This window comes from Nycticebus coucang, chromosome 7 (genome assembly GCF_027406575.1).
Source record: "Nycticebus coucang isolate mNycCou1 chromosome 7, mNycCou1.pri, whole genome shotgun sequence".
In the NCBI taxonomy this organism is placed as follows: Eukaryota; Metazoa; Chordata; class Mammalia; order Primates; family Lorisidae; genus Nycticebus; species Nycticebus coucang.
Genome location: NC_069786.1, coordinates 64,342,143 through 64,365,641, shown reverse-complemented (window position 1 = coordinate 64,365,641; position 23,499 = coordinate 64,342,143). Strand labels below are relative to the sequence as shown.

The 23,499-nt window shown below is 38.8% G+C and overlaps 1 protein-coding gene across 3 annotated transcripts in view; it reads left to right on the top strand.

Moving 5' to 3' along the window:
• STK39 (serine/threonine kinase 39) overlaps window positions 1–23,499 on the top strand; it is a 298,177-nt gene that overhangs the window by 65,860 nt on the left and 208,818 nt on the right. For all 3 annotated transcript variants that reach the window (XM_053597698.1, XM_053597700.1, XM_053597699.1), the window contains exons 2-5: window positions 747–859; window positions 12,337–12,445; window positions 16,534–16,675; window positions 18,439–18,494. In XM_053597698.1, coding sequence (XP_053453673.1) covers window positions 747–859; window positions 12,337–12,445; window positions 16,534–16,675; window positions 18,439–18,494 — 420 coding nt within the window. The remainder of the gene's footprint in view (window positions 1–746; window positions 860–12,336; window positions 12,446–16,533; window positions 16,676–18,438; window positions 18,495–23,499) is intronic.

Here is a 23,499-nt window from a genome sequence, read left to right as displayed (position 1 = left end):
CAGAATTGAGATGCCTTAACCTAGGGACCTTTTAGCCCCGGTGGAATATAAAGCCGATTAGTGCTCTTTGTGCGCTGCCACAAATCATTACACGTCTACATTTTGCTCTTATTCTTATAAAATATGGCTGACAACATGACTGTGTCTCTCAGGAGTTTGAGTGCATTAGCTAATGATCATGAAACATTGGAAATAGAAAAATTATGCGAATGCCAAGAGCTTTTGTAATTACACGTTTGCATCATTTTGTTTGGCATCCTTGAAAGTTGTGTTTTCAACATGAGCGTGTGAGGGTTGATTCCTGTTTTTCTAAATGCAGAGCAAGCCCTGAGGAAATAAGCTTGGAGCTCGCTCAGAGCCCAGCATCTCAGGGAAGCCCTGATGCAGCTCAGGCTGCGGGTGGTGGGTTTGGGCTGAGGTGGAAGAAGAGCCTGAGATATTTTAAAGGCACTGAAGTTAGAAAACGCCATGACCTGTGGATGGAAATGGTTTCCACGCACAGTTATATGAAGATGCTTTTGTCTCTGTGTCCTCAAACATAAATCATTTGGAAAAATCCAGTTTTTCCTTTTTTTCCTTCCAGATAATTTTTTTTTTAGGCCTTAAGGGAAACTCTTTCAGAAGATGTCACATGGAAGTGTTTTGAGTAGTCTGAGTAGAAGACCTTATTTATTTAGGAGAGGGTCACGCGGGGTACCCCGACTGTGTGCCGTTTGACAGCTGACCTTGTTTTCCTGTCCTTTCAGGCAGTGGAGCTACTGCTGTGGTTCAGGCTGCCCTGTGCAAACCCAGGCAAGAACGGGTAGCGATAAAGCGGATCAACTTGGAAAAATGCCAGACCAGTATGGATGAACTATTAGTAAGTAGAGGTGGCGGGGACACCTGCTGGTTGCATTTGTTAACCTTTGGGGATGTGGAGATGGGCGGGAGAAGAGCAAAGTGTTCTCTCTCCTATTCTGACACATGTACCTGTTGTTCATTTCTTGGGGAATAACCCTGCCATTTCCTGTTCCCTAGGAATGAGACGGTGGTTTATTACTGTGTTGTATAATGCGCACTTTCCTTTGCTTTGACAAAGAGTCCTTGGCTTGGTCTGAATAATCCCCCGGGAGGCATGGGCTCAGCCTTTGTATCTATTTTCTATACAAGGGTGTACACCTAAAATCACCGGATCACTGATTACAGTTTTGGGTGGTGCGTTTCTGGCGACACAAATGGAACTACTCATCACACCATTGGTCATTTTGGCTTCCATGAATTACAAAAACCACCTAAATTTGAGTTATTTTTGAAGAGGCAGTAGAGCTTGCCTCTGGCTAAAGAGAGAGTTTGTTTTTCTTATGTGGCCATTTGTACTTCTATATTCTAAATGAAGTGCGTTACATAAATAATTGGAGCTTGTCAGTGTGGATAGGACTGGAGTAGCATTGGTTGGTTAAAGGAACGTTTGCTTTTGGCTTAGCCGACTCATTATTAAATGAACAGCTTGGCAAATGGTTATTATTTGCCCGGCAAACTGTGAAGGGTTTGAGAGTTTTAATCTCATAAATATAGTTGTCGTTCTACCTGCCAATTTTCTTTTCTTCCTTTTGGCCACTTATTTGAGGATAATAGAAAATTGCAGTGGAGGAGTTAACTGATTGGTTATCCCAACACTAATCCCAGTGCAAATATTAGTCCAATAGCCCCATACAAGCTACAAAGTATAATGACAGTTGGCTCCAAATGAAGAAGCCTTTTGTTACATTCTACATTGCGAGTGGAATGTCATTAACAAGAGCTTTTTGTCTTTGCTCAGAATATAGCTTTTATTTCAGGCTTAATTACAGTACACTATAGTATAAATCAAACACAAGGATACAGCTGTACTTTTCCAGATCTGTTTGGCCTTACATTTTAAATTAGGTTACACAATGCATAGATTTCACTGGATGGAGGCGATAGATTACCACTAACACTCAGGTTAAAGCAGCGGCTTCCACGGTGTAATGTTAACTTTTAAAACTTGCGTACTATGAAGGCTCTTACCCTCGTCACAATTTCACCTGTGCTTTTGCTCTTACTGACATTACTACTGTGTGCTTGCTGTCTTGGTGACCAAGAACACTATGCCTTTGTCATCCACCTAGTTTTCAAGGTCACTTTGCTTGAGTTGGAAAAAGCTTTGAATAAACTGTTGGGAGAGTTGGGTCCTGCTTCTTCTACTAACTTTTTTTTTTTAAACTTTAGTTGAGTTACTTAATAGCTCTGTGCTATTTAAAGAGAGAGTTGAATTGGAAGATTTCCAGAATCCTGAAATTCTGTGGCTATGGATGCATAAGTGTAATGTTAACGTTTTATTTTTGATTTGGAGTATGAATTTAAAGCTTATGCACTGTTTAGAAATATCACTCAAGAATTTGCCTGTGATACTTGGGTTTGATTGTGGTGTTCTGTTAGAGGTCTCACAGCCACTTTTCTGCCACCAGCAGAATTTCGATACCCAGTGTGTAAGGCTTGTGGGCACTTGTGCCTGACGTTCTAGATCCAGCCCTCTGGGCTGATGCTGTGGTCTCTGGGCTCTACCCAGAGCCTTCATGTTTCCCCTTGGTGGCTTTTCATCATCTGACAGTGATGGTTGCTGTGTAAGGGTCTGGATGGGTGAGCAGGAAGGCTGTCATTCCAGCCTCGTCCTTTGTTTCCCTGAGACTGGAAGGCATAGCAGTGTCACTTGGAGGCACTCGTACTGAGAGCTGTCGGAGGACTGGTGCTTTTGTGGCTTTGTCCTTCCTCAATTAGTCTGAGGTCTTGGGATTTATGAGTTTGCATATTAACATTAATTTACTTCTCTTTTTCCCCTCCTTATTGCCCATATTGTAACATAGAGTACAGTATATACGCATAATTATTTATTTCTCATTTACAAAGATACCTGGATTTATTGCTTTGATGTTTCCTTAACCTTGAACCTTTGACCTCCCTAACCTTGAACCTTTGACCTTGGGGTGTCTTGATATATTTAGAGACGGGAGGATGTACTACTCTCAGGTTCTTTTTAAACACATAGAAATAGAATTTACAGTGTAGGCTGTCTAATGTTGCCAGGCCTTGTAGCCAGTTATTGGCACATGAAATTGTGTGGGGCAAAGTTGCTGTGATCCTTTCAACTTCTGATACTGCTGTTGCTTGCACTTTGATTGTGTTGGTTGGTCCACATTTTGGCAGTGTTTGGACGTCTGTATCCTAATAATCCTTTAATTCCATGAGTGTGTATTACATACAGGTCAGTGTGCTGCATCATCTCACAGTCTGTGCTGTGTGTTAACGGGAGACCATTGCTCTTAGCAGAAACTGTGGCCCTTGGGATCTCTGTCTTGTGGGCTTGTTATGTCACAAAAGTTGTACTTATCAACTATTTACTGGCCATTTGACTCTCTGTCTCCCCAGTGAAACTGTATCACCTCCTGACCCTCCGCCCCATGCCCAGCCCTCTTGTCCCATAGCAGGGTAGGATTTACACATAGAGGTCAAAGAGGAGACACACAACAGTTCTGGACAGCTGGCCCCAGACTCTGCTTGTTCAGGTGGTAGAGGCTGTCGGTAGATTTACCTTTTGTCATGGAGTTGGTTCCAGGTTTTGCTAAAGTAGAATTCAAAGGGTTTATGGTTTCTGAAGCAAAGTACTAATTACAGTGCCAATTGTGTTGAGAAGGAAGGGAAGAAGAGAAATGTTAGATGAGATCATTGGTGTTAAATAATTGATAATTTAAATTTATATTATTGGAAAGAGTGCTGTAATACTCTGCAAAGGTAAGTTAGTTACAGATCTAGTAGGCATTTATTTTTTGGTAAGTACTTATTGAATTTCTGTATTGGGCTTAGGCTCATAAAAAGGATGAGTTTTGGATGTGTATATGGGAGTAAAAGACTATATGCTAACTAAAAATTTATTTTAGCACCGGGTGCAGTGCCTCACCCCTGTAATTCTAGTACTTTGGGAGGCCAAGGTAGGTGGATTGCCTAAGTTCAGGAGTTTGTGACCATCCTGAGCAAGAGTGAGGGTGGGCATTGTGGTGGGTACCTGTAGTCCCAGCTACTTGGGAGGCTGAGGCAAAGGGATCACTTGAGCCCAAGAATTTGAGGTTGATGTGAGCTCTGATGCCACAGGTCTCCTGAGGACAACAAAGTAAAACTCTGTCTCAAAAAAAAAAAAAAATTAAAAACATTTATTTTAGTTTAACAGCAATTAGATTAGAACACTTGAGAATATATGCTTTTCCTGGTATGATGTTATAGCATTTAATTAATCTAAACTAATGCTTTTCTAGGCATTATTTTGAATTTCATATATGTTTTGGAGTTTGCCCTTTAGCTTTATTCTAATCTCTGGAAATAATGATCTTAGTAGTTAATTTTCCAGAGCCCAAGGAAATGTTGGTGGTTTCTTTCATATTCCCACCCATTCCAACATAGATGCTTTGATAATTTCTGAGATTTGTTCATCCCACATTTGTTTTTAACTCCACATTTGTCAAACCCACAGTGGTGTAAATGACTAATTATAAATAGTTTAACACTCTCTGGGAGGTATTTATAGTTTTAGAGCAGAACTTGTTAACATCATAATTATTAAACCCTGCTAGATGCTAGACACAGAGGTAAATGAGGGGACAACAAGGAGGGCTCCTATTCCTTGGAGACCCCATGAACTAGTAAATGAGTCTTTTCATTTTTGTTTTTGGGTTGGTAAGATTTTTGATCTGGGTATCTTTCTGTATCTTTTCTGTTTGCTTAGAAATGGTTAAGTAGACTGGCGGACAGATTATTATTTTTTACTACATATTCTATAGAGTGAGTTCTTGCTTTGGAGTCGGAATTAAAACTTGCTAAATGTGTCTGACCCCTTGTCTTGTAGGCTAGTGTATTCTATGTGAAGATGGTCTTGAGGTTTCTTGCAAGAGTTTGGTTGTCTGGTCTGTGGTCAACCTCAAAGGTTAGGGATGCTGCCCTATGGCGCACTTGGCCTCCCTTAAAATCCATTATATTGGTGAAGAATTAATCTGCCTTGTTTGAAGTTTTCCATCTTTTCGGCCTCCGTCATCATGTGACAGGATAAATTCCAAAAATATAACATCGTCTTTCCTTTTATTTACACTAAACTCACTTGCTGATCTTCAGGGTGCCCTCCTTTTTTTATCCGGAGATTAATGGTCATTTGGGTTTATCGCCTTCTTGACTTTATGACTTTTAGACTTTAACTGTATCTCTCTCAATTTTTCTCTTCAGATTCAGGTTCTTATATTTTTAGTCTGTCTTTGGTATTAACTCAAAAAACTCAATCTTACTTTCTTATTACTGCACATACATCAGTGCCATCAAAACTGCGAGTTTAAATCTTAGGGGCAGGAGAGCTATACTGCTGGGAGAAACCATGGCACCGGGACCAGGCAAAGTACCGGTTTCTTTCTTTCTTTTCTTTCTTTCTTTCCTTTCTCTCTCTCTCTTTCTTTCTCTCTCTTTCTTTCTTTTCTTTCTCTTTCTCTCTCTCTTTCTTTATCTGATTTATCATCCTGGGTAGAGTGCCATAGTGTCATAGCGCACAGCAACCTCAAACTCCTGAGCTTAAGCGGTTCTCTTGCCTCAGCCTCTGAGTATCCGGGACTACAGGCACCCGCCACAACGCCAGGCTATTTTTAGAGACGAGGTCTTGCTCTGGCTCAGGCTGGTCTCCAACTCGTGAGCTCAGGCCATCCACCCACCTTGGCCTCCTGAGTGCAGGGATTACAGGCGTGAGCCACCGCGCCTGGCCAAAGTACTAGTTTCTTTAAAAAAAAACAAAGAGTGTAGAAAGAAAAGAAATAGGTGATTACATTATGAAATTAGGTAATACTCGTTAAAATATTTTAGTTTATGATGGATGACATATGTGAACAAAATCGTTTCGCAAACATAGTGACTATACAAAGGTGGTGAATGTTGAACATTATGGTAGAGGGAGAAGAGCTGCTTGGGGCTGGTAACCTGTTTTCTTTGTTTGACTTCTCTGCAAAATGGCTTATGAAGACTCTGGAAAATCAATTTCACCTCTGGTCCTCACTATTCTTATTTGAGTACTTAATGGCAAAAATTTATTTTCATCACCTAAATTCTATGATTCTATGTATTTAAAAATCCATTCTTTTAACAAATCCCTTTTAAAAATCACTTGAACAAAAATACTTATTACTATCAAATCATGCATTATAATTTAGAGCAGAGTCAAGTCACTCTAGTATTATGATGTGACAGTTAAATCCCACTGTCAATTCTTGGATTTGGGTACCCAGTTTGCCATCATTTCTCCTGTGTACATAATGAAAGAATTTGTCAGTCATTAAATAGTCTTGTACTGGACAAATACTAGGATCTGCCCTTTTTTCCTGAATCATCTTTATAAAGGTATTTTGCTGTATCTTATTGACAGTGTTTGTAGATAAATCAAGAACATTTTCATCAGAACAAAGCTACTGCCCTCATTTTTTTTTTTGCTGGTGCTATTTTATTATTTCTCTTTTTCTGCTATTCCCTCTTTCCCTCCCTCCACCCCTCTTTTCCTTCCATCTTTCCTTCCACTCCTGGGAGGAATGGCTAGCTATGATTTATAGGTTATTTTGGAGAATAAAGCTCTAGATATTTACTTGGCTTAATGATCATTGGAGAGAGATAATCCCTAACCACTATCTGATACAGTCTGCAGTCATCCTTTTAAAATTAAATTATAATGTTTGGGAACCTCTGAACAGTTCTTCTAATCAGAAGTTTTTTTCTTTTTCCCTCTCTCTTTCTTCCTTTTAATTGAAGTTTGGGGGTGGGAGGAAACAACAAAAAACACAACGATAACAACAAACAAAAAATCCCCAAGCATAGTTTGCACTGTTTCAACAATTTTCTGGAATTGTGTCAATACTTTTACAAATCGTGTTTATTGTAGATTGATTATACTGGTTAAAAAGCTTAAAAAGCTCTTTAAGTTGACCTCAAAACAGTGTAATTTTGTATGTGTGTGTGTTTTCTTGAATGTATCTATGAAAGTGTTTTTCCATTCGTTTTGAACTTAGGAATTTTCTAATTAGTAAGTTAATTATTCATATGTTGTAGAGTCATTGATCTAAGAATATGGCATTATGGCAGTTCCCTGAATGTGGTGCTGTTTTGAGCATTGCAGGTCTTAGCCATTAAGTTTTGTACTGTCATCTGTTTCTTGCCACTTAGTTTTATAATTATTTCCATATGATTTGATGTTTATATTTATCCACGTATAGCATCCCCCGCACCTCCAAACCCAGGGCAGGATTAGAAATGAAAAGCTTTGGATATTTTAAAGACATGAAAATATTCTTAATGCAAAACTGATTTATTTTTACAGCCCTAAAGTCATATCAGCTTCAGAATATGTATGATTTGGTTGGAGAAAATAACTTACATTTTTAGAATATCAGATTTCAAAGTCATGCCTAGTTTATTCAGATATTAATTAAATATACTAATTGAATTTTACTTTTACGTATTTTTCTGCATTTGTTAGAAATGCGTTTAACATCTCATGCTATTTTTTTCAAAAAGTGAGCGGAAAGTAGCATTGTAAGGACATTTATGCTTCTGGGCTTCTCTGTTCTCCGTAACAGAAACCCAGCATGTAATCATTTTTAGAGTAGGAGAAAATGGGGGAAGCATTTCCAGATTGAACAGAACTTTATAAGGTCTTACTTTCCTTTTTATCTTTTGTCATCTTCACAGCTTCTGGAAAATTTTGTTGCTTGGGGTGAGACAAACGATTTAGTCCTTGCCTGTGCTATCTTCTTTCTTATTTTGATTTGCTTATTTCCATAATTAATTAAGCGGCTGCTGAGAAAGAGGACGGGGAGATACTCAAGAAGAAGGTTGAAGGGTGTTAGGAGTCATCTTTGCCACTCGCGTGGAGGGTGCTCCCCTGGCAGAACCCCAGATGACACACGGTACCCAGGCGTGGGACAGGAGACACCACAGAAAGAGAAAGATACGCCTCACCTTACGTTCTCATCTTTTGGTGATGAAGCCAAATACAGCAGTGGTGCTAAAAGTTGGCCTTGAGGTTTCTGGCATTATGTATTGGCTGACAAGAAAAGTTCTTTATGTTTCTGTCTTTTTTCATTTTTTTTTTTTTTAAGAGACAGGTCTCACTGTGTTGCCCAGGCTGGCCTCAAACTCCTGGACTCAAAGGATCCTCCTAGCTCAGCCTTCTGAGTAGCCACCAGGCCTGGCTATCACTTTTTTTCCTTTTTCTAGAAATGGGTCTTCCTCTGTTGCCCAGGCTGGAGGAGTGCAACGGTGTGATCAGGGCTCATGGCAGCCTCCAACTTCTGAGCTCAAATGCTCTTCCTGCCTCAGTCTCCCTAGTAGCTGGGACTGCAGTGGGAGCAACTATTTCTGTTTTTAATAAATGCCTTCAGCTTGACTTTTTCTAGTATTCCCAGTCACAGACAATTAAATGATCAAAAAACAGTTATTGATAATAGAGTCTGATTGCAGTTCCACAATGGCAACCTCAGAGCTTTCAGAACCCATATGATACCATTATTATGTTGAAGAACTTTTTTAGCTAACTCTGAAGGAGAATGGCTCCTTCTTCTTGAGATTTCTTTTTAGTATTTCAGTATCATTATTTATCCCTCACTTTTTCTCTTTGACGAAAATAACTGTACCAGTGCCTTCTACATTTCCAAGCAAAGTTCTTTAGTTTTTTAAGACAGTTTTTTGCATAGTGCCCAATTTTGTGACATCATAAACCGACCAAGCAAGTAGGCCCTGGAATGTTCCTTTTCTTCTGTTAGCAAGTAGATGTTTGCTCATGGTGCTTTCCCTGCTGCTTTTGAGGAATTTTCCAGACCTCCATTTGCCATGACACTTTACATGTCTACAACTGCTCTCTCTAGTTTTAAAAACTTATCTATAGGTGGCTGTGGTGGCTCGTTCCTATAATCCTAGCACTCTGGGAGGCAGAGGCGGGAGGATCCCCTAAGCTTGGGAGTTGGAGACCAGCCTGAGTAAGAGTGAGAATCTGTCTCTACTCAATATAGAAAAAATTAGCCAGGCATTGTAGTGAGCACCTGTAGTCTCAGCTACTCTGGAGGCTAACAAAGGAGGAGTGCTTGAACGTAGGAGGTTGCTGTGAGCTAGGCTGATGTCATGTCACACTCTAGCCCAAGCAGATGACAGAGCAACACTCTCTTCCAAAACAACAACAACAGCAACAATAACAACAACAACAAAAAATGAGCCAAACAAACCTTATCTACAAACACTGCTTGAAACTATCATTGCATTTATGCTTCCCTTCCCTAATTTCTTAAAATTATAAAAATTTTAATGTTTCCCTGTCTTCAAAATATCCTATTTCTAATCCTGCCTTCATTTGGACTATAATTGGATAAATTCAGGTACCAAATCACATAAAAATAATCACAGAGCTAAGTGGCAAGGGATATTTATTGATTCATTTCTAAGTGGTACAGGACAACATTTGTCTCATTCTTTGAATAGGTTTTTTTCTCTGCTCTGCTGGTACGTTTCCTTTAAAAGAGGCAAGAGTGTGCTGCATAAATGGTGTTTGATTTTTAATAGTTAAAAAGCTCAGAGTAACATTTTTCATGATTGAAAATGACAGTACAGAAAAATACATTGCTCTTGTAAGAGCTCTGCTAGCATTTTTCTTACATTTCTTCACTAACATTTGAAATTGCTGAAGTTTATTTTTTAATTATTATTATTTTTTTTTTGCAGTTTTTGGCTGAGGCTGGGTTTGAACCCACCACCTCCAGCATATGGGACTGGCGCCCTATTCCGTTGAGCCACAGGCGCCACTCTATTTTTTAATTTTTTAATCCTGCTACTTACAGTATTTGGTTGTTATGAATATTAGGCTGTCTTTTGTAACAAAGCTCGTGTTATAGAAGTGAACGCTGGAAAATAATATTCTAGAAAGGTTTTATTTAGCCTGGTTACCCTCATACCGTTTATGGAATTCTTTAAATGCTACCAGGGTATTGCATACATTTTAAAGATGTTTTGGTCATCTCTTGCATTTGGAAACACATGTTTCATTTGACAGTATTTGTAAATCACATATATCGATTTCCTTTTGAGATTAAATTGCAGTGTGGAAATGTGCCTGGGAGCTAGGCTGCATGTTTCTGTCTCACCATTTCATTGAAAGGAAAATGCTTCAGTGGTTAACTTGAAAGCAGGAATTCTCAGACTTGGCTGCACATTAGAATCACCTGGGAGCCTCTGGAAAATTTCATTCCCAGGCTGTATCCTAAACCAATTTACATCAGCCTCCCTGGGGCTGGGACCCAGATGTTGGTTTTTCAGCACTGCCTTGGTGATTTCAGTGTGCAGCCGTGGTTCAGATCTACTGCTGTAGAATAAAGTCAGACCTAGTAATGCCTCGGATGGAGCTGCGCACACGCACCTGTCGCTGGAGCTTGAGGAGGTCTGAGTTCTTCACTGAGTAGACGTGAATGGGATATTCACGTGGTGGGATATTTTTGCCACCATTGTCAGATAAAGAATTTATTTGGCATTTACATCAGTTGTGCAGACGTGCTAATTTGATTAAACATGGTTTAATGTTTTGAATTCAGAATCCATTTAAACTCTTCTCTTTCCGTAACAAAGAATTGTTCCTCTAGTGCTTCGTCAATCTCATGGTCTCAGGGAGAAAATAAAAAACCGGCTCTAACTTTTTCCTAGTTCTTATATTATTTCTCTTTGTTCTTAGTACAAAGATAACCCTTTGTAATAAGTGCATCTTTAGACTCTTTATCCCAAAAGAGTTTGAGGCAGCCTACCAGGATACGTGAAATATGACAAGGTGGTATAAACTGAACACAGGGTGAGGTAATTAGGAAAACACAGCCCGGGACAGTGTAGAATCAGGAGCAAAGTTAAAAATTCCCGACCGAATGACCTGCCTGTACATGACAGGGAGCTCTCCCGGCGGTGAGCCAGCAGGGCAAATGAGTGTGTCGCGTGATTTTTCTGTAGGAAAAGTTGAATGCTGCTGGCAGGGTCTGTCTCTCTGTGCCCTTGAGGCGTAGTCAGGACTTGGGACACTTGAGACACCTGTGAGATGAGTGGTCAAGAAGGAATGAAGACCTTGGAGATGCTAACTTAGCCTTTTCACATGTGTGTTATGTGCCCAGCACCCTGCAAGGAGTTGTATGTAAACTCATTTTGCTTATTCCACAATGATTTGATGTAGTTGGTAGTATAAATCTCATTTTACAGAAAGGGAAACTGAGGCTCAAAGGCATAGGATAACCTGCCCGAGTAATCCATCCAGCTGTGACCGAGAGTGCAGCCCTTCTTAAGTGCTTTCTGAAAGATCCATTGCTTTGTTGAACACAATTCCTGCTTATCCCCAGTACTGTTTATAGGAGAAATAATATTTGTGGGGAGATAACAAAGGACATATAGCAATATGATAAAATTTCTGGTAGATGCTTAAACATGAGTTTTTTTTTTTCATTTTTATAGTTTTATTTTGGGGGAGGGGGGTTTCCGTCCCATCTCTTCATATTTGTGGGGCAGGAAACTTCTTAGGAAATGTCCTGGGTGGATGGTTAAAAATATTTGTTGAGTATGCGGGTCTAATACAGTTTGCCTCTATAGCTCAAGAATTATTTCCAAATTAAACAAAATAAACAAACTTCATTGTAATTTTAACCACATTACTTTAATGATTATACTGAAAATAAACGTTAGGCCCTAGGGCCATGCCTAGGGACATTTCTTCTTCATATCACCAAGTTGTTCTGTTTTTATAGAATTTCAACTTTTTAAATGTTCCCCCTAAAAAAGTAAAATGTAAAAGAAAGAGTAAAAGTATCATTTGGAAGAATTCCTTTCAGCTGGTGTATACCAATGGGGTTAGAGACCATTACTGCAATCGCCTGACTGCAATCACCTGACTGCAATCACCTGTTTGATCTTTAGGTGTTCACGAATCTCTCGAAGTCTCAGTTTTTTCATCTGTAAAGTGGGAGAAAAATACCTACTATTTTGCTAAAATGGCATATCACACCTGAAGCAATTTATATGTCTGATCTACCAATAGTGATTATTAAGTATGCACTCCATATTTTCAATATTTTAATCATGGTAAAGAAAAACATCATGGTCAACATAAAAAAAATTTCATTTTTAGATAGTTGAGTATAAAGGTAGTAAACATTGATTTCCTAAACCAAAGGGTAGTGTCCTAGTAAATGTCCTGGGTGGATGGTTGGAAATATTTGGAAAATATGTAGGTCTAATATAGTTTTGCTTTTTCTATAGAAAGAAATTCAAGCCATGAGTCAGTGCAGCCATCCAAATGTTGTGACCTATTACACCTCTTTTGTGGTCAAAGATGAACTTTGGCTGGTCATGAAGTTGCTAAGTGGAGGTAAGTGGGTTTTTATTGTTATTTATTTATTTTTTCCCCTGCCTTTTGTTGGAGCCAATACATTGAATAACACTTTGGATTTGATCCCTTCATTCCTGTGTTTGACAGTTTGCTTTTTTACTGAAGTTCAGATGTCTTAGGGCTGGTCTTCAGAGCCTTTCCTAATTCAGCTTAACTTCGTAGAGTATGTGTGTCCCCTTCCCCATGTGCTAAATGTACTCTGGTCCCTGTGGCCCTGGCCTGTGTTCTTCTTGCCTTTCCCTGGGCTCAAGCCGTAGGATGTCATATCCTTTCTGTAGCCACTGTTTACTCCTCAAAAAAGTTAACCGTTCTTTTTCTTTAAACTGTTCAGATCCTTAATACATTGTAATATACTGAATTATTTCAGTGCTGTTAGAACTTTCTGTGATGATGGAAATGTTCTACACATGTGCCACCAGCTTTCTACCAATCACATATGACTCTTGAGCACTTGATATGTGGCTACTGTGACTGAGAGACTGAGTTTCCGTAACATTTTAATTAATTTATATTTAAATGGCCTCTTGCGCGACTAATGGCCACAGTGTTGAGTAGTGCACATTTTGATTGTGGACTTTGTGAAGAAAGAACTATCTAAATACACTTTGAATTCATTGAACCTGGTGTCCACTGGGTGCTCAATAAATGTTGTTTCATCTGACATGGAGAGAAATGTGTGCTACATTCTTCATGGTGTTGACCAGATGTGACACTATTTTTATCCTGTTGTTGGTTTTGGAAAGGAAAATAACTCCTCTCTATAGCCTCAGATCCCTGAAGTGATGCAAGCCATTACAGTTTAATTGACAAAGCAGTTTCACATGCCTATTTGATTTCTTTTAGTCTTTTAACATCACTCTCAGAAAAGGAGTGACAATGATAACTGTTACCTATGTTGAACATTCCCATGGCTAGATCCTGTCTAAGGCTGAATCTAGGTATACATCTTGAATTTTATTTTTTTTAATGGATCATTAAGTTTTGTTCCTTTAATAGAAAGGGCTACTAAAAGATACATCTTTTCCTGTGGAGATTCACTGGAATGATGGTCTATACTTGTCCAAACATTATTATTATTATTAAATCCTAGCTGTGTACATTAATGCAATCATGGGGCACCATACACTGGTTTTATATACAATTTGACATATTTTTATCACATTGGTTAACATAGCCTTCCTAGCATTTTCTTAGTTATTGTGTTAAGACATTTATATTCTACATTTAGTAAGTTTCACATGTACCCTAGGTGTGATCCCACCAATCACCCTCCCTCCGCTCATCCCCCCTCCCTCCCTTCCCTCTCCCCATTCCCCATATTCTTAGGTTATAACTGGGTTATAGCTTTCGTATGAAAGCCATAAATTAGTTTCATAGTAGGGCTGAGTACATTGGATACTTTTTCTTCCATTCTTGAGATACTTTACTAAGAAGAATATGTTCCAGCTCCATCCATGTAAACATGAAAGAGGTAAAGTCTCCATCTTTCTTTAAGGCTGCATAATATTTCATGGTGTACATATACCACAATTTACTAATCCATTCGTGGATCGATGGGCACTTGGGCTTTTTCCATGACTTAACAATTATGAATTGGGTTGCAATAAACATTCTGGTACAAATATCTTTGTTATAATGTGATTTTTGGTCTTCTGGATATATACCTAGTAGAGGAATTATAGGATTGAATATTTTTAGATGTCTAAGTGTTCTCCAAACATCTTTCCAAAAGGAATGTATTAATTTGCATTCCCACCAGCAGTGTAGAAGTGTTCCCTTTTCTCCACATCCAACACCTTTCACCATTAACTAAGTGGATCAAAGATTTAAACTTAAGACATGAAACTATAAAAATACTAGAAGAAAATGCAGGGAAAACTCTTGAAGAAATCAGTCTGGGCAAGTATTTTATGAGGAGGACCCCCCCAGGCAATTGAAGCAGCTTCAAAAATACACTACTGAGACTTGATCAAATAAAAAGCTTCTGCACAGCCAGGAACACAGTAAGTAAAGCAAGGAAACAGCCCTCAGAATGGGAGAAGATATTTGCAGGTTATGTCTCTGACAAAGGTTTAATAACCATAATCCACAGAGAACTCGAACGTATAAGCAAGAAAAGAACAAGTGATCCCATTGCATGTCGGGCAAGGGACTTGAAGAAAAGCTTCTCTGAAGAAGACAGGCGCACGGCCTACAGACATATGAAAAAATGCACATCATCCTTAATCATCAGAGAAATGCAAATCAAAACTACTTTGAGATATCTAACTCCAGTAAGATTAGCCCATGTCACAAAATCCCAAGACCAGAGAATTTTTTTTTTTTTTTTTTTAAGAGACTCTCTTGGATCAAGTAAAGGCCCAAGAATGAGGTGATGAAGACCTTGTCATTGGCTTGGGTGTGCTTGTGTAGGTCTCAGGAGGGAAGCCTGGGACAACTTAGTTCTGCTCTGTTCCTCATCTTACTCAATTCTATTAGTCATCATCTCCTTGAGTGACTACTTTGGTTTTTAATTAAAAGAGAGAAGAAGAATAAGAAAGAATAGAAGGAAAAAGGAAGCCGCCTCAGTGCAGTGCCGACTGTTGGGCCTGCCCTCGGTTCTGCAGAGGGTTATGCTTTGCCAACAAGATGGTCTTAGCTGATGTTCCTCTTGCGGGGTTCCGCCAATTATGAGGAAATGAGAAATTTTGGTGACCTGAGACCTCAAATAGTCTCACATACCACCCTGGTCAAGCTGAAGATTTTACCTTAATTAACCTCTTACTTTTATAAACTTGAGAATATCCTCTTGTCCTATTTTATGAGGAGGATCTGATAGAAAATTTTACTGACTTTTTAAAAGAGGTCAGCATAGTCTCTCTGGGCTTTCGGTAAGAGGAACAGGTTTTAAACAGGTTTCCACAGGTAAGGAGAATGTAGGCAGATGTGGACTCCTGTTCATTTCCCTTTAGCTGGCCAGAAATGCATACTTGCCTGGTAGGGTACATCCTTATAAAATGGTTTTGGAATTATCACTTTCTAAACGACACAAAAATCCAACAGTCAATGAATGATCAGATTTTTTTCTCTCTGAGGGGGGAAGTACAATATGGATTTGTTTTCTTCTATTATATTTCATTACATTGGCTCTCTTAATGAGGGGCAGGCAGCTCGTCTGGTGGAGGAATAATCTGACAGGGAAACTCAATCCTCTTAGTTAATTATAAAGAGCCTAGAGCCAAATTCAGGTCCTGAGGTAAGCTGTTTGTTAACTCTTCAGAAATGTTGAACCCCCAGGTAGTTATGGCTTTTAAAATGACCTAGAGGTTTGGAATATTAATTAATATGTGTTGAAACATGAATTCACATTGCCAAGGATACTGCTCTGTATACAGTAACCAAGGACTGGGTCTTTAGGTATTTATTTCTTTATTGTAGGTGTCAGTACATCAGGCATCAGGTAGATGAAAATAGACTGTACGGTCATGCGAAGGAATCTTCTGGTATAAAGAGAGGTTTAGCAGTTTCATAGTTTCCCCCTCCCACCTGGGATTTAAGTCTTGGGGAAGACGTGGGTTCTTTCTTTCTGCGGTTTACTCCTGCCTTTCTCCTGGCTTCCTACTCCTCCTTTGTCAGTTCAGATCTCTTGAACCCTTTTCAAAGTCTGGGACTGGTTGTATGTCTAGGGCAAAGGGACTAACCATGCAGTGGTCTGGTTCCTGATCCAGAACCTCCTCGCTAAGTGCACCCTGAAAATGCCTTGCAAACCTGAATTTAGTGTTTCTGGTCCTGGGGCTGCCCTTCAGTTGTTGTACATTGTGGGAATGTTTGTATCAACTAAACAACAAAAACTAGTACTTCAGTATTCCCATTTAGTTTTCCCTAAATGGTGGCGTTTTACCCTGAAAAGGTAATGAAGGTGTTTATAAAATTACTTTTTCCTGGAGCGGCGCCTGTGGCTCAAAGGGGTAGGGCGCCAGGCCCATATGCTGGAGGTGGCAGGTTCAAACCCAGCCCTGGCCAAAAACTATACAAAAAAAAATAAAAAAGTAAGTTACTTTTTTCAATTCTTTTGTTTGTCCACTTAGGTTCAATGTTGGATATCATAAAATACATTGTCAACCGAGGAGAACATAAGAACGGAGTTCTGGAAGAGGCAATAATAGCAACAATTCTTAAAGAGGTTTTGGAAGGCTTAGACTATCTACACAGAAATGGTCAGATTCACAGGTATGGCAGCTACAGAGATGTTTAAATTCACCCGTTCATCTCTCTAGCCCTGGTTTGTAAAGAATGTCAAGGAAATGCATACAGAAGGGAGGTATTGACTTCACTCTAACTTAGGTAGGCTGACTAGTTGGGGAGAAAAAGAGCTTAAGAAAGAAACAGAAGAATATGTTGTTTAGGATATTGTATCCTCCTTATAGTGACATATATTTGTAATTTCTCCTTTATAATAATTTATTTTCTCCAATTTTAATATCAGGTGTACCCAGATCAAGTAGAATGATTTTGATGTGTTTCTTCTTTTTCTACTGTCTATAAGATTTAGCATGATCTGTTTTTTTGAAATTATCTTTTACTTTTATTTATAAATATTAGTTGTCTATTTTTTGATACTTAAAAAAAAATAAGAAGTTAACTGATGACTCCATACTGAATCTCAGAGTCAAAGAATTCTATAATAGACATACTCTTAATTTGACAATGTGAATGTTACTTTCTTTGCATTATTATTATATTATTATTGCTTAATATTTCGATGAAGCAATTGTCTGATTCCTTTTCTGAATGTATTTATGTTCATTCGTTCTTTACAAGGTTTTTGTTTCTAATCCTTATCTTAAACATTGTTATTGTTATTAAATTTTAAGTCTTTAATTTTGTGAAGGCGAAAAAATGGAAACCTAATTAACACATGTATTTGTAAAAATTAAAATTAAAATTAAAAAAAAAGAACTAGTTTTGATGAATTATATTGGTATCCTTGGGATTGCTTTATTTGCTTTCACTGAAATAAGAGCAGAATGTAAAAGATACTACGTGAACTCATTTAAGAAATTAATTAACATAACTCCTCTTAAAGTATGTTCAGTTGAACTGGATAGCATCTCTAGCTTTCTGATACAGGCACTTCTGTTCTAGACATTGTGATATGTTAATTATTTTCAACACAGTAGTGAGAGCAAAGGAAGTGGCACTAATTTTATCTTCTTTTGTGACATAAAATGCCAATTTTTTAAATAGACAAACAGCATAGAAAGTGAGTGCCTGATGTTTCAGGTGAGTTAGTGCTACTTGGGCTCTTAGGGATTTTTGTTACAAATTTTGCAAGTAAATAACCATTTCCCAATAATACTAATAGTGTAATCGTCCTACGCTGAACTATAAGTGAGCTATATATTTAATGATATCTACTATATTTTTCAATAATTAGAAAAGAGAATACTTTAGAATTCAAATCTATAAATTACAAATTCTCATTTTTCTTTAAGTGTTAAGATTACTTGTATACAGCTTCTATATAGTAAAGAAATATAATATTATAATGAGTATTTGTAATTGGTATATCCCCAGAGGAGATGATAGAATTCATTTCTCCAAGGGAGATGGAATTAATATGGAATTGCACCACAGATAAACTTAAGTGGAAGTAGAGTAGCTCTACGTAGACAGTGCTTTAATACTCTATGAAATGACTGGATTGTGAGTTCATGGACAGTGTCTAACTCTGAAACATAAAATAGTCTACTCACCAGTAATTTAATTAAATATGGATGATATCATGGAAATTATTTGTCACTAAAATCCTAAGTGTCCCCCAGGATTAAATGATAGGTATATCCTTGTAACTTTTAAAATCTTTAATTTAATTTTAATATTATATTTATGTCAAAGAGCCACATCATATGATATATTTTAAAATCTTCCTAAGTGAATCAATGTAATAATCTGTACTCCACAATTTATTCTCTGTTTGTTTTTTCTAATAGGGATTTGAAAGCTGGTAATATTCTTCTGGGTGAGGATGGTTCGGTACAAATAGCAGGTAAAGCCCATAAAGATAAAACACATTTTACATGTTTATGGGGTGTTACAGTTTTAAGGAATATAGAATGAATGAATGTGTGTAAATGTAATCTCTTTTAAGAATGTATCTGGACTGCCCTGTTTTACATGACATAGCGACATAACAGTATTTATAGAATGTTTGGGTCTGGAGGATAACGTATTTTCCTATTGTTGCGATGAATCTTCATCAGATCATCCTATAAAAGATGCTATTCCAGTAGGGTACTGTCTTTTGATAAAGAACAGTTTTACTTTCAATTTTATTATATTTTCTTCCTCTCAGATTGAATAATAAAAATGTTTATGTAACTGTAAGAAAAGCACTTTTGAAAAAGCTGTTTTTTTTTTTTTTTTTTTTTAATTAATTGAGACAGTCTCACTTTCTTGCCCCAGGCTAGAGTGCCCCGGGCTCAGCCGAGCTTACAGCAACCTCAAAGTCCTGGGTTCAAGTGATCCTTCTGCTGCAGTCTCCTAAGTAGCTGGGACTACAGGCACCTGACAGGATGCCAGGATGATTTTTCTAGGCTGGTCTTGAACTTCTGAGTTCAAGTGATCCTCCCACCTTGACTTCCCACAGTGCTAAGATTACCAGGCCTAGCCCTAAAAAGGCTTTTTGATGAGTTTGAAAGTTTAAAACTTGTACATACTAATTAAAAATTAATGAAGAAGTGGCTGAAAGCATTGGGAGCTCCTGAAATCTACATCTTCTTATGTTCTTCAATCTGACCTAATATTACATATTCTTGGAGGTTGCTGGACAGGGGATGCAGTGAATGTCTATTGCATGAACACCCTAGGTGAGCACCTTCCATGCACAGAGCAACCTGAAAGGCCTGGGATAAAATCTAGCTATGTTTGTATTCATTTTTGTTTTACTCATTTCCATGGAAGTCTGTCTCAGCAATCCTTTTAGACATCACCATTTCTCTCAGTGCGATGCTTTTGGCATTTTGGCTGGATAGTTCTTCCCTGTACTGGGCTGTCCCTGTCATTGCAGGGAAGAGTAGGATGTGCCCTCTTGTACCCATCACCTGGTTTCGATTCTTCTTCTTCTCCTTATTATTATTATTTTGAGACAGAGTCTCACTATGTTGCCCCTTGGTAGAGTGCGGTGGCGTCACAGCTCATAGCAACCTCTAACTCTTAGGCTTGAGGGATTCTCTTGCCTCAGCCTCCCAAGTAGCTGGGACTACAGGTGCCTGCCACAGTGCCCAGCTATTTTCTTTTGTTGTACTTGTTTAGTTGACCTGGGCTGGGTTCAAACCCTCCACCCTCGGTGTATGTGGCTGGTTGCCATAACCAGTGTACTACAGGTGCCGAGCCATGGTTTTGATAATTAATCATCTTTGGCTATTCTTGATTTATCTGTCTCCTCCCTCCCTTCTTTGGTAGCTCTCATCATTTTTTTTTTTTTTTAATTGTTGGGGATTCATTGAGGGTACAATAAGCCAGGTTACACTGATTGCAATTGTTAGGTAAAGTCCCTCTTGCAATCATGTCTTGCCCCCATAAAGTGTGACACACACCAAGACCCCACCCCCCTCCCTCCATCCCTCTTTCTGCTTTTCCTCCCCCCCATAACCTTAATTGTCATTAATTGTCCTCATATCAAAATTGAGTACATAGGATTCATGCTTCTCCATTCTTGTGATGCTTTACTAAGAATAATGTCTTCCACTTCCATCCAGGTTAATACGAAGGATGTAAAGTCTCCATTTTTTTTAATAGCTGAATAGTATTCCATGGTATACATATACCACAGCTTGTTAATCCATTCCTGGGTTGGTGGGCATTTAGGCTGTTTCCACATTTTGGCGATTGTAAATTGAGCTGCAATAAACAGTCTAGTACAAGTGTCCTTATGATAAAAGGATTTCTTTCCTTCTGGGTAGATGCCCAGTAATGGGATTGCAGGATCAAATGGGAGGTCTAGCTTGAGTGCTTTGAGGTTTCTCCATACTTCCTTCCAGAAAGGTTGTACTGTTTGCAGTCCCACCAGCAGTGTAAAAGTATTCCCTTCTCTCTACATCCACGCCAGCATCTGCAGTTTTGAGATTTTGTGATGTGGGCCATTCTCACCGGGGTTAGATGATATCTCAGGGTTGTTTTGATTTGCATTTCTCTAATATATAGAGATGATGAACATTTTTTCATATGTTTGTTAGCCATTCGTCTGTCATCTTTAGAGAAGGTTCTATTCATGTCTCTTGCCCATTGATATGTGGGATTGTTGGCTTTTTTCATGTGGATTAATTTGAGTTCTCTATAGATCCTAGTTATCAAGCTTTTGTCTGATTGAAAATATGCAAATATTCTTTCCCATTGTGTAGGTTGTCTCTTTGCTTTGGTTGTTGTCTCCTTGGCTGTACAGAAGCTTTTCAGTTTAATGAAGTCCCATTTGTTTATTTTTGTTGTTGTTGCAATTGCCATGGCAGTCTTCTTCATGAAGTCTTTCCCCAGGCCAATATCTTCCAGTGTTTTTCCTATGCTTTCTTGGAGGATTTTTATTGTTTCATGCCTTAAATTTAAGTCCTTTATCCATCTTGAATCAATTTTTGTGAGTGGGGAAAGGTGTGGGTGCAGTTTCAGTCTTTTACATGTAGACATCCAGTCTCCCAACACCATTTATTGAATAGGGAGTCTTTCCCCCAAGGTATGTTCTTGTTTGGTTTATCGAAGATTAGGTGGTTGTAAGATGTTAGTTTCATTTCTTGGTTTTCTATTTGATTCCAAGTGTCTATGTCTCTATTTTTGTGCCAGTACAATGCTGTCTTGACCACTGTGTCTTTGTAGTACAGACTAAAATCTGGTATGCTGATGCCCCCAGCTTTATTTTTGTTACAGAGAACTGCCTTAGCTATACGGGGTTTTTTCTGGTTCCATACAAAACGCAGAATCATTTTTTCCAAATCTTGAAAGTACGATGTTGGTATTTTGATAGGAATGGCATTGAATAGGTAGATTGCTTTGGGAAGTATAGACATTTTAACAAGGTTGATTCTTCCCATCCATGAGCATGGTGTGTTCTTCCATCTGTTAATATCCTCTGCTATTTCCTTTCTGAGGATTTCATAGTTTTCTTTATAGAGGTCCTTCACCTCCTTCCTTAGGTATATTCCTAGGTATTTCATTTTCTTTGAAACTATGGTGAAGGGAGTTGTGTCTTTAATTAGCTTCTCATCTTGACTGTTATTGGCATATACAAAGGCTACTGACTTGTGGACATTGATTTTATATCCTGAAACATTGCTGTATTTTTTGATGACTTCTAGGAGTCTTGTGGTTGAGTCTTTGGGATTCTCTAAGTATAAGATCATGTCGTCAGCAAAGAGGGAGAGTTTGACCTCCTCTGCTCCCATTTGGATTCCCTTTATTTCCTTATCTTGCCTAATTGTATTGGCTAGAACTTCCAGCACTACGTTGAATAGTAAAGTGACAGAGAATTTTGTTCTTGAGCTGTCTAGGTTACTGCCTCATGTATCCGTATCTAGTTCTCATGAGTGGACCTTTTCTCACAGGCTCGGGACAGTTTGAAAGGTGCTTCAGCTATACAAGTGACAGCTGAAAACATCTGTGGGCAAAAATCTCGGGACTGTAGAGCCCTAAGTAGTCAGTTAAGAAGGCAGGCTCTTGGCTCGGTGCCTGTAGCTCAGTGAGTAGGGTGCTGGCCACATATATCAAGGCTGGTGGGTTTGAGCCTGGCCGGGACCTGCTAAACAACAATGACAACTGCAACCAAAAGTATCTGGGTGTTGTGGCAGGCGCATGTAGTCCCAGCAACTTTGGAGGCTGAGGCATGAGAATCTCTTAAGCCCAAGAGTTTGAGGTTGCTGTGAGCTGTGGTGCCACGGCACTCTACCAAGGGCGACATAGTGACACTCTGTCTCAAGAAGAAGAAAAAAAAAAGCCCAGCTCTTGTGTTATAACAGGCTTGACTGAAATTCTTAGGCCACCACTTAGGAGCTTTCTGACCTTAGGAAAGTTACCAAACCTCCTTTAGACTCAGTTGCATTAAAGGAAGATAAAAATATAACCCACATCATCTTACTTTGTGAAGTCAAGGTTTGATAATCTTAATTGTGGCGGGCACATAGTAGGCAGGCAGTAAATATCACCTTTGCTGTGGTTACTGTTACTGCTGTTAGTATCATTACTGTGGTTATGACAGGATCACTCTATACTCCTCTGTGCTGACTGGATCATGTTTACCTCAAATTTTTCTTGCAAGAGGTTCAGCTCTGAGGAGTTTGTAAGTTACGAAAAAGGTAATATTTACCAATTATGAAATTTGGAAGCTAACTTGCCGTTAATCTTACTCTAAGCTGACAAGGTGTAACTTTTATGATGAAATGATAATTTCTCTTTAAGAGGGTCAAAATAGCTGGGAACTGCCTGGGAAATGTGAAGGCAGTTCTCCCCCGTCTTACTCTGTTACTTGAAACTCTGCCAGTCACCTCATCCCAATATCCTTGTCAGATTAATGATCCGAGCCTTTCTCTGGGCCTTCTGGAACACATTGTCCTTTCCTTTTTCCCTGTAGGAATTCCCTGAGGTAGGATACCCTGACCTTTTCTTTCCATCTGAAGCCTTTGGGTTTTCGTCACTGTGGGTGGTGTTGAGTGTGACCTAGAATGTGGCTGCACTGCAGGTGCTGCTGGGTTCAGAGGGCGTCTGCAGAAAGCACCCACATGCAGGGCGGTGCTGGGGGTTAAATGAACCTCTGTGCCTGGCCGTGTGGGCCATCCTCGGTGCCCTTTCTGTGTATGTGACTTTATGCTTGTGTAATAACAAACTGGAATTGCCATTTCCCAGATGTGTGATGGCTCATTTGAATGTGCTGTTTCAACATCTCTGAAGCTGTAGCTTTCTAGAATTCATGTTAAATTTTTCTCATACTCATTGACCTGAGTACGACATTAAACTTATACACTATTTAAGATTTCAACTTTTAAAGTTTTAACTGTAAAGTAAGGTTATTGCCA